The sequence below is a fragment of the Prosopis cineraria genome, unplaced genomic scaffold, assembly GCF_029017545.1.
Source record: "Prosopis cineraria cultivar Desert tree isolate PC_DT_omini unplaced genomic scaffold, ASM2901754v1 PC2, whole genome shotgun sequence".
In the NCBI taxonomy this organism is placed as follows: domain Eukaryota; kingdom Viridiplantae; phylum Streptophyta; class Magnoliopsida; order Fabales; family Fabaceae; genus Prosopis; species Prosopis cineraria.
The window spans coordinates 35,450,304-35,468,744 of record NW_026555333.1 but is presented as its reverse complement, the minus strand read 5'-3'; the positions used below and the strand labels follow the sequence as shown (position 1 = coordinate 35,468,744).

At 33.4% G+C, this 18,441-nt stretch overlaps 1 protein-coding gene across 2 annotated transcripts; it reads left to right on the top strand.

The window, feature by feature from the left end:
• The first annotated feature begins 8,344 nt into the window (after positions 1-8,344).
• LOC129303977 (uncharacterized) lies at positions 8,345-12,125 on the top strand. 2 transcript variants are annotated; one of them, XM_054943585.1, is made up of 2 exons: positions 8,345-8,967; positions 11,584-12,125. In XM_054943585.1, exon 1 carries the CDS (start codon positions 8,369-8,371, stop codon positions 8,951-8,953), a length of 585 nt encoding a protein of 194 aa, XP_054799560.1. In that variant the 5' UTR covers positions 8,345-8,368; the 3' UTR covers positions 8,954-8,967; positions 11,584-12,125. The 2 variants fall into 2 exon arrangements, with proteins under 2 accessions (XP_054799560.1, XP_054799559.1); XM_054943584.1 differs by lacking the exon at positions 11,584-12,125 and adding an exon at positions 10,171-10,525 and having other exon boundaries at positions 8,346-8,967.
• The last annotated feature ends 6,316 nt before the right edge of the window (positions 12,126-18,441 follow it).

Genomic DNA, 18,441 nt, shown 5'->3' with positions numbered 1-18,441 from the left:
CTACAATCCAGCAAGTTGTTTCAACACTTGAAAAATCCTTTCCAAAATTTTTGAGATGATGAGAGAAGATTTTTATAGTAAACTCTCTAAAGGAGTAGATGTGAATACAAATGAAAGTTTATAAAACTTTGAGAGCCTTTTCACAATTCTTTTCAAGAATAATGAATGATATAATATGTACAATCACAATTTAAAAGCTCTTTTAATGCAAAAATGATATTGTGTTCACTCAAAGATCAATAGTCTCTATTTTGGTTCAAAATGAATCACTTATATAGTTTTTGAAAGTTGATAGACCATTGAAACAGTGATTCTATCTGTTGGTGCATTTTTTTGTGAGTAACTGGCATCATCACACGTGTTTTTACACTAAGAAAGTTTCACAAAACTGAATATGATAAATCACGCATGAACACCTTATTCTCTCACACATAGTTTTTCACTTTTAAAGGATCATTCAGTTCTGTGTGCTTAATCACACGTGGTACCATGTTGCTCTCTTGTGTGGTTCTGCACTCATGAATAATCATTCAATTCTATGTGCTTAATCACATGGGGTGCCATGTTGCTCTCTCGCATGGTTTTGCACTTATAAATATATTGTCATAACAAAGTGCTAAAACTTACAAGTGCACCACTTACTCTCATGTGTGGTGTTGTACATCAAGAACTATCATCAATTTTATGTGACAAATCACATATGGAACCTTTACATTCTCTTACATGAAATGGTTGGCAGAATGCTAAGGTCATTTTAATGTGATCAAAAACTTACATGGAACTAGATCCTTATCACGTGTGAAATTAGTAGTACTAATATATAAGCTTATCTAATAGATATTCATGTGTGAAACTCAGCATGCCTCAAGCAAGATTTTACAAGATTAAGAGATATGAATATGTGAATCAATGATCATATATGTAAACAATTTTAGCTTGGTTTGAGAGGTTTTAAGACTCAGCAAAAATAATATGTGAATGTCTAGTAAGTGATAAATCACGCGTGATACTATTAGTGTCTCACACGTGGTTATGCAATTAGTTATATTTCAATAAAATTTAGGTACTAAAACTTGCGTGAACAATTAGGCCTTTTACATGTGGTTTTGCATGTAGAAACAAAACATCCCACACAAGTGCTTAATCACACGTGAAGCACTTCTTCTTACTTTGTGATCTAGCAATCAGTGTGATTAACATGCAAAAACTTATGAATGACCTGTAGAATCACACGTGATTCTACCTCTTTACAATGCAAACTTTTTCCATAAAAAACCATATGCAAGAAGACCAAAGTTTGCAAGCTTTAACATACTTAGGTGAGTCTTACTACATATAAAAGAGACATATGATGCATCCATTTAATGATTTAAGAAAGGTGAATAAGCTCTCTAAGTTTTCATATTGAATCTAAGAGAGTTTAAAAATACTTATCCTAAACTTCTTCATCTTCTTTTGGTTCGTCATGCTCATGAGATTTTATCTTCATCCATGATTCTTTATATCTGCACACATAAAAAATACCTCTTCTCTTGATTTTGTAATCATCAAAACACATGATCTAACACATTCAAGGGCATATGATCAAAGCATATCTTCCAAAGTCTATATTGTATGCTTAGTCTATCCATCAATCTATGGATGATAGGAGGTACTAAACCTCAACTCAATACCCAACCTTCTATAGCAATCCCTAGAACCTTAAAGTAAACCAACAATCTTGATCTGAGACTATGTCCTTAGGTACATCATGCAGTCTTACCACTTCTTTCACGTACACCTCTACATACTTCCCCATGTCATCATAGGTGGTCTTAACTGGCAAGAAATGCGTTGACTTCACCAACTGATCCACAATAACCCACATAGAGTTATATCTAAAATGGTTGTCAATAGACTAGACATGAAGTCTATTGATATGTTGTCCCATTTCTATTAAGGAATCTTTAAAAGTTAAAGCATTCTAGCCAATCTCTAATTATTGAATCTTCACTTTCTGACATGTAAGACGCCAGCTCACAAACTCAATAATATCTTGCTTCATACCTTGTCACCATCAATGCCTCTTCATATTATGATACATCTTAGTCACACCTGGATATATCACATATCTATTCTAGTGAGCTTCTTCCAAAAATCTTTTTCTAATTTCCTCATCTGTGGGTATATAAATTTTGTCCTTGTATAAGATAAACCCATCATCACTGAACTAGAAAAGAATGGTATGACCCTCTACTATATCTTCTCAAATACTTGATAAGAACTTGTCTCTCAACTAAGCTTCTCATATTTCTTTCCAAAATTCATTAGAAATCATTGTTGAATGAACTATATTCAGAGTGTAATCCTATGCCTAAAGCTACACCTCTAGCAAAGACAGCAACAATTGATGTTCTTGAACCATTAACCAAGCTATATGTAACAATTTCTTACTCAAAGCATCAGCCAATACATTGGCTTTTCCTAGATGGTACTTAAACTCAGAGTTATAATTGTTCAAGAATTTCATCCATCATCTCAGCCGCATGTTAAGCTCTTTTTTATCTACAAGATATTTTAAACTCTTTTGATTACTGTACACATTAAACTCTACACCATAGAGACAATGTTGTCAAATCTTGAGAGCAAATACCACAATTGCTAACTCCAAGTCATGCGTCTGATAACTCTCCTCATGAGGTCACAACTATTTAGATGTATATGCTACTACTCAGTCTTCTTGCATTACACATCCTAAGCCTTTCAAAGAAGCATCTATATAAATCTCATAAGGTAATTGCAGATCAGGAATAATCAATATTGATGCTGAGGTTAATTTCTCCTTAAGCTTCTAAAAAGTGGCTTCATACTTTTCAGCCCAAATGAAAGACTAATCTTTCCTTTTTTGACCAAGTTAAAGGAATTGCAATCTATGAAAATCCTTGAATGAACCTTTGATAATACCTAACCAAACCTATAAAACTTCACACTTCAATCATTGAACCTAGTCATTCCCATTGCAACACACATCCACTTTATGAGGATCTACTAAGATACTTTTAGCTAACACCATGTGTTCAAGAAATCTTACCTCATGTAGCCAAAATTCACATTTACTTAACTTGGCATACAAGTAGTTATCTCTCAAAATCCTTAGCACAGTCCTTAAATGCCTCGTGTGCTCTTCCTCATCCTTAGAATGTATCAATATGTTGTCTGAGAACATAATAACAAATTGATCCAAGAAAGGACAGAATATGCAATTCATATAATCCATAAAAACTACAGGCCCATTCGTAAATTTGAACAACATCACCAAGAACTCAAAGTGACCATATTGAGTACAAAATGCCATCTCAGGCACATCTTCTACATTTACCCTCAATTGATGGTACCCGATCACAAATTGATCTTAAAAAAACACCGATGCTCCTTCCAATTGATCCAATAAATCATCAATCCTCAGAAGCAGGTACTTATTCTTTACAATCACCTTGTTCAGTTACTTATAGTCAATACATAAATGTAGGTTTCCATTCTTCTTCTTCACAAAAAGGATTGGAGAACCCCATGGCAACACACTAGGGTGTATAAAGCCCTTCTATTTATTTAGACTTCTACGATATGCATTTGGACTTCCATTATATGTAAGAAAACTTTTATTTATTCAAATAACCAAATGAGATATCTTAAAAAAATTTAAGTTGGATGCATTATGGAAGACTACATGCAATAGTCTTCAATCATATATAGCTGCTCTTCTACTATATACATTTGGATTTTTGTTATATGCAAGAAAATGGGGAATAACAACTTATGATATTCTGATAATTTTTAACTTGGATGCATTCTGGAAGACTAGATATAAGGATCTTCATAATTTGATGATATGAACATTAACCCAAGACGATGATGATATTCATATTGATCCTACATCGATTGAAACAATGCTTTCATTAAGTGGAGATGATGGGTTGAAATTAACTAAACTAGACAACGACGATGAGGATGTTGCTATGAAGACATATTCTAAGGAGGAATATTAGGCTATATTGATGTGAGATATTCCCCCTACTCTTGACTATAAGATAGTTCCATGAGAGCTGCCTTTCTAAAATAAAATCTCGCAATACATAGTTTTCAAGATTTTTCTTTAACAAGTTTGGCAGTTTTGCCCATGCATTATAAGAGCAATGACAAGAAATGACCTTTATCCTACAAGATGAAGAGATTAACCTTGTAGATTTTATCTGTCGTAGCATGTACAGTGTCATCAAAGGGTAGGAGAAGAAAGATCATCCTCCATATGATAGTATTATTTCTTTGATCTTAAGGGATCAAAGGACTCATCATCTGGAACAAGCTAAGAGGGTTGAGCTTGATAGTTTAAATGGTAAAAAGTATGGCACAAGATGCATTTGATACTTGATGAAGAATAGAAGAAATGGGTAGAAGTCCAATTCAAGGGAAAGAGGAAAAGAAAGAATGGCAGTAAAGATAGTCATATTGATATTCATACCAAGTACAATTTAATGCAAACACTACTACAAAATTAGTTAAATATGATGCTTCATACTTGACATTTATTTAAAAAAAGCAACAAATAAATAGATATGAAGAATATTTGATAGTTATTTAAAATAAGTGTCAAATATATAAATAAATATTTAATGGTTATTATAAAAGAGCATCATATAACTCTAGGTTAAGATTGAGAAAGTATTTATTTGATAGTTATTTATAAAAGTGCCATCTTAAATAAATATATTTAACATTTAAATATAGTAACAGTCAAAAATTTATCATGGAAAAATTAAAATAAATTTAAAACTTTATGTTTAACAGTGAAATTCATAAACCATCTAATATTTACTTTCTTTTTATTATCTTATCTGCACCTTTGAAGCTCTTCCCCTCAATCTCTCGCTACATATTTGCTGTTGGTTCTTCTGCATATTTGCTCTTGGTTCTTCTTCATCTTCCTCTCATGCCTCCTGCCCCTCTTCTGCTTTCCTTTCCCTCCCTCCCTCCTCCTCCTTTTGCTCCTCCTACACCACCACCATCGCCACCACTTTATTACTTTTCCCCTTTCTCTATCATTACTTCTTTTGATCTTGTTTTCAAAGGAAGCAAAGCCACTACCACACCTAGAAGAGGCAAGTTAAGATCCATGATAATCCTTCTTGGTAATGCCTCAATCTAAAGGCTCTACTTCTTTCTTGTCAACCTCTAATGGCTACGAGCTAGTTTGAGCAAGCCGTAGTCTTACTTAGTGTTTTGATTCCTAGGGTTTTGGATGGCTTTAAATCACCTCCTATGTTTCGAGCACATTGGACTTCCCCAACTAAACTATCTCATTTACTTTCTCATCATCTCAATACATAAGTGGCTAACCTTGTAATGGTAGTGCAATACCAAGCAATTGACTCTTTTCAAACAACAATATCTACATGAAAATATATGAGTTAACATGACTAACTAACTAAATCAAGATAAATTTTAAATTAAAATACACAAGTTTAGATTCTTACCATAAAAAAAATAAAGGCATTTACTAAAATATTTCCCTATTTTTCCTCTTTTCAAAGCATCCTAATAATCTCCAACCTCTTTCATCAAATTTTTCACTACAAGATTGGACCAATTGTTTGAACCTAATGTGCTTTTATCACAACATGTCATCTTTAATAGCCGTTGCTTGACAATTCCTGATGTAGTAGGGCACAACAATATCCTAAGGGTGAAAAGTACAAATAATGACTCAAACATTTCATCATGCTTAATTGACATGAGCATGCTCTTCACGTCACTAAACCTCTTTCTATCATACTTCTTTTTAAACTCCAAATATAAGTTATTGTTACCAATTGCCACTTTTAACAACTTCCTAATCCTTACAAGGCAATCCCATTAACATTCTAACTAACATCTCATTTATCACTAAGCTCACATTTCTAATGAATACTAATGAAGTTGCTAGGTCAAATACTATAATAATTTTAGCACATAAAGCATGGTGTAATTTGGTGCACTTAACATCTAGAATCTTAACAAACCCAATTATATTTGCCCTAGACTTTAATTGTTGAGTATTCATCACAAGAACTGCCACTTTCACAAATTGTTTTAGGGAGCACCTTATTAGTAAGTCCACTTCTTTTGTTGAAAACATACCTCCTACCCTTTCTCTTTCTTCTTTGCAATCCTACCATACTCACACCTTTCTCTCTCAAACAAATTCTTCTAGACTTTCCTTGTACATTTATCTACTTCTACTATTCCCTTAAAGATCCTTTTACCTTCCTTGCCCACCCAAAAATCCTACTTAAACTTGTGCAAACAAGTCAATCACCTTAAACTTCCCTTTCTCTAATTCTTTCCCCTTCACCATTATGTACTTTGATAAAGACTAACCAAACCTACTGCATTTAAAATGGGAGAAGAAATGTCACTTAGAAATTTGAAAAGCAATAGGATTATTCGAATAAATAGTGCAAACTTACCAAAGCCAACAAAAATTTTCCAACATTGTGTCCTAAGATGGTCCTCCAATGCCACTGTTAATGCACCGCCATACTCATCTAAATACTCCTCCACTTCACCTATAATGACCACCACTAATGTTGCCATCTCTACCATAGTTGACCAAGATGCAATGACCCTTATCGAATATGCAATCAATCGCATGCTTGAGGATCGTTTGTGTTTCATTTTTTTTTCAATTCTCAAAAGGGCATAGTAGTCATTATGCGGGTCTCATTTAATGCCAAAGAGGGACCCAATTTTTAAATTTGACTACAAGTCATTCTCAATAAATAAATTTCTGGTGAGGTTTTTTGGGCAATTCTCGCTTCGTATTTTGATAGATATAAAATAAAAATAAAAATAAAAAAATTAAATTTGAATGGTTTAGATCACATCAAGGGTGATGAGCACCATGTTGTTTATCGACAAAAGATAGTTTACTTAGAAGTGCAAAGACGAAGAAGACAAATCTTATGAAGATGGAGAAACAAGGGTTCTACTCAGAAGGGTGTGACAATAGATTTAGGTTTAAGCACTGATATTTGAGATATGATAGATCTAGGTTTGAATTTGAGATGTTATCTTCATTGTCCTGATTCACAACCCCAAGCCATGAAAGATAAGATGAAATCTGAGCTTTTCCAATTTTTTTAGATGAGTCCTTTTGTTGCCTTCTTTTTCTTGGATAATCAATCTATATTTTGTCTTTTTAATTGTTGAATGATATTTTTTCTTTGGCAAGGACTTTCTATGGCATTATGTATTTGATCTTGATTGTTGATTTATTGTTTGGGGTTTGGTTGTGATACCTCTTGCATAAAATATAATAACTTTTATGACTTTAGCAACATTGCAGTAACATGAATTTCCCCTATTTTAAATATACATTTGGATTGTGAATTTGAATTTAATTTTTATTAAATTTTAAATCCTACATTTAAAATTCATGCATTTAAAGTCTTTTATTTGTAGTTTAAAAAATTTTCAAATGAAGAATAGAAATGAGTTAAGATTAGAAATGAACAAGAAAAATTAAAAGTGATAAGTTTATCCATGTTTTTCAATTCATGGGAGACGAGAATGAGAAATAAGAAAAGATACAAGAATACTAAAACATCAATAATGAAAAATATGAAGAAAATGAGAGGTTAAAAGTAATTGGAATGTAAAATTTATATGATATAGAGAGAATCTAAAATTATAAATGAAATATAATAAAAAATGGATATGTATTTGAATTAAATCCCAATCCATAATTTCTTTTATCTAGATAAAGAATTTGATTCAAATCAAAATCTTTATTAATCTACACACAATTAAATTATTTATAAAAAATAGAGGACATTTTGTGGGCTGGCAGGCATGTGTGTGAGCTTGATTGCAACGTTGAGAATATATTTTTTGAAAGATTGGCAGCTAAATATTGAGTATCTTAATAATTATAATCATTACATTTTATTGATACTTAAAAATTATTAAAATATTTTTTCTTTTAAAAATTTAAAACAATCTTTATTGTCAAAACACTCTCCATATATGTTATTGTTTCCAAAAATTTAAAATTAAAAAATTTTTAAATAGTATATAATAAAATTTATTATAACATTTGATTTAATGGAGTGATTGTTACTTTACCATATGATACCTTCATAAAATGGATATATTTAGAACACTCACCCACCCGCACACCATGAAATGTTGAGGCTATGTGGGCATGGGCATTTCTTGCTTACCTGTCAGCAGACCACCATGAAAAAGGATGTTGACAAGAATCTGCCATGTGGCTCAATCATGGCCAACCACCAACATCTATTGCTCTCATCACTATTTTGGCTACACTTTGTTTAGTTCTGACGGATAAGGCATGGCTTCCACTCCGCTACTCTCACCCTCCTCTGCCGCCGTAACCCACCAATCTCTTCCTTCCTCTTCCCGTTCTCTCTTCCCTCTATTCTCTTCCAAGCCCATCTCCAAATCTCTCCGGCGATTTGAAAGGCTCCACGTGTCCTCTCCGACCAACAAGTCCGCCGCAGCCACTCCGTCCGCCCCTAAAAAACCCGCCGGAGAAACCATCTTCTTCGACGGCGGCGCCCACTATGGCGACCTACTTGCCAACCTGCTTCTAGGTTTCACTCTCTTATGGCTGCCCTTAACCCTCGCGGCGGTTTCTAGGGCGTTCTATCTCAGGTACAGGTTCACGAATCTCCGGGTCACAGTGATTTCGGGTCTCACGGGCCAAGACCGAAGCGATTTCTCGTATAAGGTGATTAAGGACGTTCAAGTGGTACCTAGATTCATCGGCGAGTGGGGTGACGTCGTGATTACTCTCAAGGATGGGACTAAGGTGGACCTTAGAAGCGTCCCCAAGTTCAGAGAAATCGCCAAGTATTGCCTTGCCATGGCGGAGAAGCCTGTCGTCTTGAGGGAATCTGGGCCTAAAGGGTTCTAGAATTTTTCGAAGAGGTATGTGTTCTGTGAATGTAAGATTTTCAATTTATTACAGACGTTAAGCTAATTGTAATCATGTTTTTCTTTGGCTGGCGATGTTATACACTGTATACATAATTTCATTTGTATAATCACTTGAATAATAGCTTAGTAGACAAGCTGCTGCTGAGATTTTTTTTTTTTTTCCTTTTTAATTTCAAGATGCACTTGCAAACTCATGTATGTGACATCAGTGACTGTATGTATTATTATAAGTAATAACATAGTCTTGAGTAGGGATGCTGAAATTGCTACCATTTTTAAGAGGAGTGTCTCCAGAGATAAATGTTTGAAGGAGAAAAGCAAAGTGTTGATTTCAACTTCTACCAGTAAATCTCAAATGAGAATTTTATTTTTGTTTTTGGTTATGTTCCCAACTTCTATTGACCAGTCTTTATCAGTGACTGCTGTTCACAGTTCACAACTTATGATTTCGTAACAATCTAGTCAACTCCAGTAGTGTTCACAAATCGATTAAGACTTAAGAGCCATTAGCATGTCGAAGATATTAGATCCTCCAAGAATGTGAACGTTTCACATGTCAGTGCCTGTTCTTGGATCTTATGTGTATTTTTAAAACTACGAGGACTAACATTGCAAACTGATCAAACTAAAGGAATTGAAAATAACGAAATAAAAGTATAAAACTATTGGGACTAAAAACAAAGTTCAATCAAAGTGTAGGGATCTATTGCATTTTTCCTAGTATTTAAGAGATTTGTCATGTTGCCTGTTATCCTTATGAGTTGGGGAAGCTTTCTGTGCTCATCAAACTTCTAACTATTTTTATTGATAATGGATGTCAATTGACAAGCAATAGCTATATGCTGATATCATTGCCTATAAGTGAAAATCTTTCCGGCGGGCGATCTCTGATCTGTTATTTTAATCGATTTCTGTATTTTCTGTAAGCATCAATCTTATAATTGAGTATTCTATATTTGCATTAAGTACGAAAAAAAGAACTCAAACTTTCCCTCCTCTGCTAAACGCTTTAAATTCTATCACAAAAATTAACTATGAAGTTTTCTATGTATAAATGGAAGGTACGAGAATACTTGTCTCAGTTTGATGGTTTTGGATTTGTAATGTGAATTATATTTGGTATTCTGCGTTTTGATGTTTAGACTGTAGATGATAATAAGTGTTGACGTGTATTCTGTGAAACACTATGAACAGGGGGTTGTGATTTTATTGTTGCTCGTCAGGGGATCGTATATCTGAGAAAAAAGTAAGGAGTTTCAGGCTTGGTTTGGATGGAAGGAAAAGTGGGAAGAAAATACGTAGAAGAGAAAATTAGGAAGAGAAATTTCCAAAAACAAATTATTTTACTATTTTTAAGAGTTTTTTTCTCCTAATTTTCCTTCTTCCCTATTTTTCTTCCTATCCAAATGAAGGGTTAGTGTCAGGTTACCCGGCAGTAAGATTGTGGGCAAACTCTTTGTTGACAAACAAGTCTCTTGTAATTGTATGATAAGATTTTTACTCCAAATATAGTTTATATTTGTTTAATATTGAGTTTCAGAAAATTTTTCATATTACCTTAGTTTTTCCCTTCATCGCTGACACCACTAACAAATTCAATGACTCACATGTTTATATAATTCTTTTGTGTATTGTACAAGTTAATTTTGTTTCTTTGTATTTCTCTAAAGTAGTTTAATTGTTACGAGTTTTTTGCTCGGAAAGTGTTCTGTAATTTGAAGTATGGCATTGCTTTGTAGATTGTGTAATTTGTTATAGGTTTCGCTTAGACGCCTCAATCCACTATGTTCTCATCCTGAGTTTATTATGAGTTTTTTTTTGAAATGGTGTGTCAACTTGGAACTTCGTGTCTGTGGGTTCAGTATTTTGGGGTATTATCACCATAAGCTGATGAAAACTGGAATTTGTTCATTTTGTAAAAATGGGGATTATATTTCTACAATGAAACTACCATATGCTTGCAAGCTCTTGATCCAGGTATATTATATGTTTGTCCACAAGAATGTCTAAAGTTTTGAATCTTCTGAACCTTGCTGCTATTTTTTCCATTCCAAATATAAGACACTTTTACCCAACTTGTACTCACGAAGAAAAATAGTAGGTACTAAATATTTTAAGTTTTTTTTTTTTCAAAAACGTTGCAAAATACATGGAGAATGGACCATAGTAATAAAACATAAGTAATTAATTTCAATGTACAACTAGTGATATTTTAGGTAAAAAGTTATTTTCTTTAAAATTTGTAAAATGCCATATATATATATATATATATTTAAACATAGTAATTGTTAAAAAATTGCCTCATTTGAAAAGGAGGCAATACATTATTTAGTAGTAGTAGATATCCATATATCGTCTTGTGTCTCAGGACAATCTTCATTTGCCATGAAGATTTTAATCTATTAACCTTTTGCCTGCTCTTGTCAGTTTGTTGATTTGTCATATCTGTGTCTAAAATCTCTCATGAACTTCAATCAATGAATACTGTTCCCCATTTGAAACTAGCAGAGGTATAAGGAGCTAGATTCTTTTCTGGGAAATTTCTTAGACTCTCTTTAGTACTATATTCCACTAGCAACTTCACACATTTTTGGGACTCTTGTCAAGAATGATGATAGGAATCAAGAACCCACTTCAGACCCAAAATTCAGAGCCTATGATCCTTTGAAAGAGGCTTTGCAATCTTCGATAAGGGAAGTGTTTGAGGTGGAGACCGAATAACAAGCCCAACAACACTTTTCATATTGGGAAAGTCACTTCTTCCTTGTGACTTACCTAATTTGGAAAGTAAAGGTGAAGTCATTTCTACTGTGGCAAACGAAGGAGGCAACTTAATGGTGCAAGAGCTTCCAAGTGACTAGGGTGCATGAAAAATCCAAGTAAGCACAATTTAATCATGCAGGAAAAGCTAAAATGACGGCACATGTCTTTCTTATTGGGTCATTAGTTTTTTTATGTATTTATTTGGGCTAGACATTTAAATAAGGGAGAATAGCATCTAAGGCCTTTGGAAGGAAGAGAGCTGCAGAGAAAGCCTAATAGAACTTGAAATTTCTCAGCAAGGCCTAAGGATCTGCATGAAATTGAGTTTTGAGATAAAAGTCAAATACCCCTGATTTTCATGAATGCCTTTTTGAATGTTGGTAGTACCTCATCATGATAATGGCCTTTTGTGTTGTAAAAATATGAATGTTATCTTGTTAATATAAAATATTTTTTTGTAAATTTATAAAATATTTACAATTTGATTTACAAACAAGTTAAATGGATTACAAGTTGATATTAGAGATGACAAGTCATTATGGACATATACTTTAATTCAATTATTTATTTCCCTTTAATTCATAAGGTGTCCTAATTACCTACTAGTATATTAAGGGATTTTTAATTAGTGTTGAATTGGCTTTCCACTTAATTCAAGAGCAACTAATTAGATTTTGAAGTTATGATCTAAGTTAACCCAAATACTAAATTATTCTCTAGTTATCATAATTTTCTTTTACCCCTATTAAGATTGAGGAAAAAGTGAGAAAAAAAAAAGTTGAGAGAAAACTAGGAGAAAATTTTCTCAAAACTAGTAATTTTTTTTTTTTACCATTTTTAAAAGTTTTCCTTCCTAGTCGTATTTCTTCCATATTTTTTCTTCATCAAAATAAAAGGTCAATATTGATGAAGAAAATGTTAAAAAAGGACATATATTAGATAGGGGTAAAGTTGAAAAACTCATTAAGTATTTGAGAGGAATTAATAAAATTTAAAGTTTTTTTTATTCCAATAAAAGATATTCGAAATACTTTATAAATAAGACAAATAAAATGTATATATAAACATGGCCACTTATTCAAGTTGGGCAATTCAACTTTCACCCCCCCCCCCTTTAATTAGTGAGCTAATTTCACCTCTAGTTTTATGTGACTTAATTGTGATTCTCTCTTAAATTTATCCTTTTGATAGCTAACTATCATTGCTCCCTTAAATTTCACCAGACGTTGAATTTGCCAACATGATTAGAGCTTGTGGGACCCGTGTTGAGAGAGGACCTACACATTTCTTTTAATTTATTTATAAGACATATCAATGATTTTTTTTTATTATAATTTTCTCTTTCAGACCCATTAAGATAGAGGGAAAAGTGAGATGAAAACAAAATTGAGAGAAAACTATAAAAAAAATTTTCCCCAAAAATAGTAAATCATTTCTTTCCTATTTGTCTCTTCATCCAAATGTAGGGTAAATATCAGTGAGTAAAAATAAATTAATAAAATATGTATATTAAAAAGGGGAAAAGTTGGAAAAACTCATTAAGGATTTAAGAATAGTTAACAAGTTTTTAAAATTTTTTTTAATTTCGATAAAATGTGTTAGAAATACTATATAAATGAGACATATATAATGTATATATACATGGTCACTTGTTCAAGATTGGCAACCTAACTTTGACCCCCTGTTAAAATCCTCAGCTGGTTTTGCCTGTATTTGCGTGTGACTTAACCATATTTCTTCCTTAAATTTACCCTTTTGATAGACTCCCATTCCTCCCTTAAATTTCACTAAACGTTGAATTTTCCAACATGAATATAGCTCATGGGACCCGTGTGGTGAGACTAAACCTAGATTTTTTTTTTTTTTAATTGGGTTGAAAGGTAAAAATGCTCTAAAACTTTTTCACGGGGGGCACATAGTATTTTGAACTTTTTGTTGGAGCAATATTATAATGATCTCTATCATTAGCTTTGGTTAATTACAACTAACCCAGATCATCCTCAATTGATAGGATCAACCATGGCTAAACCATTTTATTTAATTCATAAAAGAAGATCAAGAAGTTAGGATCCCAAAATCATTTAAAGGTTTTAAAATAATTAATAAATATAAATCCTTTCAATAATCAGAGTGTAGTATTATGCATGAAAAATTAACATAGCATTAAGAAAATTTCCACAATAGGGTAAAACAGACAATTAAGGTAAATATGTGCATGTCTGCTATGGCAAGAAATCCATCTGCCATGGCATGTAACACAGACGTCAACCCACCACAGATAACATACCCATCCACTGCCGCCAACATGTACATGTAATCCATAAGGCTAATCAGCTATCTAGCATGGCCAACACCAATAATATTCTCATTCGTTGTGGCTAGACACCTATCCAGCACGATGAAACCCCAATTATCAACACAGGAAACAACATGCAATAAGTAACTATGAAATTACCGCAATAAAATTACTATGAAATGACTACAATGTTACTTGTGTAAATTAAATAAATTAAATTATTCATTAGCATTTATAATGATACGTCATTTCTAGAATTGTGGATCGGCCATGAGCAATGATCTCTTTTGTGAATCGCATTAGACTATAGCCACAATCCATACTACCTTGGTTTTGTCTCAGGCACTAAAAACAACCAATAATTATATATTAATGAATTAATTATGAATAATTAAAATCAATAACTACTTATTACCCTTGTTTTTGTCCAAGTGAAGGACTTGTTGAAAGATTTAACTCTTAAAAGTGATTGTTTGCTTTTTGTGTGATACACCACGATTGCCCTGATAAAGAAGGCAAAAAATATATAGTATTAGGAATTTGAAACACAAATATATATATATATATATATAAAAACAACTTAATTAATTTACTTACTTATTAATTAAAATCACTAACATATTTTGATTCCTTGGTTTCCTATTGAGAGCATTGAGGTAATATATTTTTGGACTTTAATCAGCTGGTTCAATGGCAACCAACATCTACTAATTCCTGATAAAATTAACATTAAAATCATAAACAAGAAGATAAGTTAGGTATCAGAAATAAATTTGCTAAATTAATATTAACTCACCCTTGGAAATAAGATATCAAAAATAAAGTTCCCAATTTAGCCCTCGTTAGAAAATTATCACTTAAGTCCTTGGATTGTTCTTCAAGAGCTTGATCCTTAATGTTTGGATAAGGACTTACTTTGTGGGGACTAACAAAGTGAAAGCTTTGAGAGTCTTTGATTCTCAATTCTACCTCTTCCTCCATTCTTTTCTTACTGTCTTTGGTGCGCTCGCTCTATTTACCTATCATTGTTGCCATGGATCACACTCCAAGTCGCATCTTCTTCTTCTTCTTCTTTCTTATTTTGCGATGTGCTTGGTGCTTTGACTGTGGCACAGAAACTGAATGAAAATAGACACTTGTTTATTGTTTTCAATTTAAGATGCCAGTACATGAGAATACTATGCTATTTATATTGTTTTCTAGTCTAAAACAGAGCAAAGGAGATAAATGGAAAGTTTCAAATGTTTTATTATCTGTGTTAATGGTAGTGACCCAACGGATGACAGTTTTCTACTCTTCCATACGTTTCTTCCATTTCTTCACTATTGTTCCATTCCATCCTCCCTGGGTTGGAGAAATTTGCCTTTAAGTCAAATTTAGCATCATCGTTAATGTAAAGAGATAGATTAGCAATATTGAAGGTGGTAGACACTCCATAGGAACTAGGAAGTTTCACCTTATAAGCATTGTTGTTGATCTTTTATACAATCTTAAAGGGACCATCAGCTCTTGAGGATAACTTGGCGTTTGGCTGTTTAGGAAATCGTTCCGTTCATAGATGTATCCAAACTAAGTATCCTACCTTAAAAGTCTGCTATCTCCGATGCTTGTCATGTTAAGCCTTGTATCTCAAATTCTGCTTTTAGACTTGTTCGCGAACTTGCTCATATAACTTCTTAATTTCCTTAGCCCTTTGGTCAGCATCAAAGCTATATTATTGCTTATCAAGTTAAGGGGTCAAGTCTAGCGGACTAAGGGGACGAGTACCATAAACAACTTCAAATGGACACTTCCTAGTTGCTTGATTGATAGAGTTATTGTAGGCACATTCAACTTGAGCAAGAACAAGATCCTACTGCTTTAAATTCTTCCCCACGAAACTGTGAAGAAGATCACCAAGAATCCTGTTTATTGCTTCAATTTGACTATCTGTCTGGGGATAACTAGCATTGCTAAATGAGAGCTTAATTCCTATCTTCTTCTATAATGTCCTCTAAAAGTGGCTGAGAAAGTTCACATCACGATTAGAAGTGGTAATCTTGGGAATGCAATGAAGATGCACAATCTCCTTAAAGTATAAGTCTGCTACTTGAACAGTATCGTTGGTCTTTTGGCATGGAATGAAATGGCCCATTTTTTAGAAACAATCCATAACTACCATGATAGAATCTTTTTACCTTTGAGTCCATGGTAAACCCAGAACAAAATCCATAGTTTCATCTTCCCAAGATGCTTCTAAAATTGGCAAAGGCATGTATAATCTAATATTCTAACCCTTGGATTTAGCCAGTGATAAATTTTGCATCTTTATATATGCCTATTGACATTTCATTTAAGTCGAGGCCAGTAAAAGTTCTCCTTCATTAGGTCAACTGTTTTATCTTGTTCGAAATCTCCAGCTAATCTACTATCATATACTTCCCAAATTATGGCTTCTCTCAAGGAATGCTGTGAAATGCATAGGGTTTTGCCTCAGAATAGAAACCCATTGTGTCTGTAGAACTGATGGAAAAGTTGATTTGCAGTTGCTTTCCACACTCCTCAAAAATTAGGATAATCCTAGTACAACTCTTTGATAAGATTAAATCTAACAACTTTAGTTTGTAATGTTGTGAGCAGCACATGTCAACAGCTCAGAGCATCAACTATGGAGTTTAAAGTTCTAGCCTTATGCTTGATAAGGAATGGATAAGACTACAAGAGTTCACTCCAATCGGCATGTCTACAGTTGATCTTCTACTAAGAATTCAAATACTTAAGAGCCTCATAATCAGAGAAAAGTATGAACTATTTATTCAAAAGATAATGACTCTAATGTTAGAGAGCTCGAATAATGGCGTAAAATTGTTTGTTATAGGTAGAATACTTAAACTTGGCATTTTTGAGCTTCTCACTAAAAAAGGCAATGGGATAGCCTTCCTGGCTTAAGATAGCACCAATGTCAGCATTAGAAGCATCACAACTAACATCAAACACTTAGTTAAAATTAGAAAGAGTTAGGACTGAAGCTTCGATCAACTTCTTCTTAAGCTCCTCAAAGCTTTTATGAGCTTACTCTATCCATTGAAATTTCTTTCCTTTAGTGTAATCTATAAGTGGTGTAGTAATAGAACTAAAATTGTGGATGAACCTCCTGTAGAAAGAAGCTAATCTATGGAAGCTCTGAACCTCCTGAATAGATATTGGAATTGGCCAACTGTTAATGGCTGCAACTTTACTTGGATCAACTCGAACACCCTTTACAGTAATGATGTATCCCAAGAACACAACCTCACTAGTGAGGAAGGTGCACTTCTTGAGATTAGCATAAAACTTATGTTCTCGCAAGGCTTGCAAAATTGCCACAAGTGATCTAAGTGTTCTTCTTGACTCTTGTTGTAAATAAGAATATCATCAAAGTATATAACAACAAATTTGCTAATAAAGGGTTCAATACTTGATTCATCAGGCGCATAAAGGTGCTAGGGGAATTTGTTAACCCAAAAGGTATTACATTCCACTCATATAAGCTATCTCTAGTCTTAAAAGTAGTCTTCCACTTATCTCCTAGTCGAATTCTGATTTGGTGGTACCCACTATGAAGTTTAATTTTAGAGAAGGTAATGGCACTATGCAACTGGTCTAGCATATCATCAAGCTGAGGTATCGAAAATTGATACTTAATAGTGATCTTGTTGACAGCTTGGTAGTCAATGCACATTCTCCAACTCCTATCCTTCTTAGGTACTAGAAGAACAAGTACAACACAAGGGCTGACACTTTCTTGAACAACCCTTTCTTTAACAATTCTTTAACTTGTCGTTGGACTTCGGCATGTTTCTAAAGGCTCATCCTGTAAGCAGGCTTGTTAGGAATGATTGCTCTTGGAATGAAGTTAATGGTGTGTTGTATGTCTCACATAAGAGGAAACCCTAGTAGTATCTCATCAATATTACATTTAAAAATTTAGACAATAATGGAATGACTCTTGGTAGATTGGTCAACTTATCGTTCACCTCAAGCACCAGAATAAAGCTCATCATTTAGGCTTCAAACTTCGTCACCTTAAATTTCTCCTTAGTCATCAAAGACACCAATGGCTTAAAGGCGCTAGATTCCCTCGAACATTGGCTAATCTCTTTGGGTGGTAGAGGCGTTAGTGTGAACTTGACACCATCTTTTATAAAAAAAAATAAGTGTTTGCTTACCCATTGTACATAGCATGTCAGTCATATTGCCATGGCCTCCCCAAGAAAAGGTGGCATGTATCCATAGGAACAACATCACACAAAACTTCATCACAATATTGGTTTCTAATAGAAAAGGTGATAAGGCATTATTTAGAAACTTTTACCTCATTCCCCTTGTTGAGCCAGTGAAGCTTGTAACGTTGCGGATGATCTTGTGTTAGCAACTTTAATTTCTCT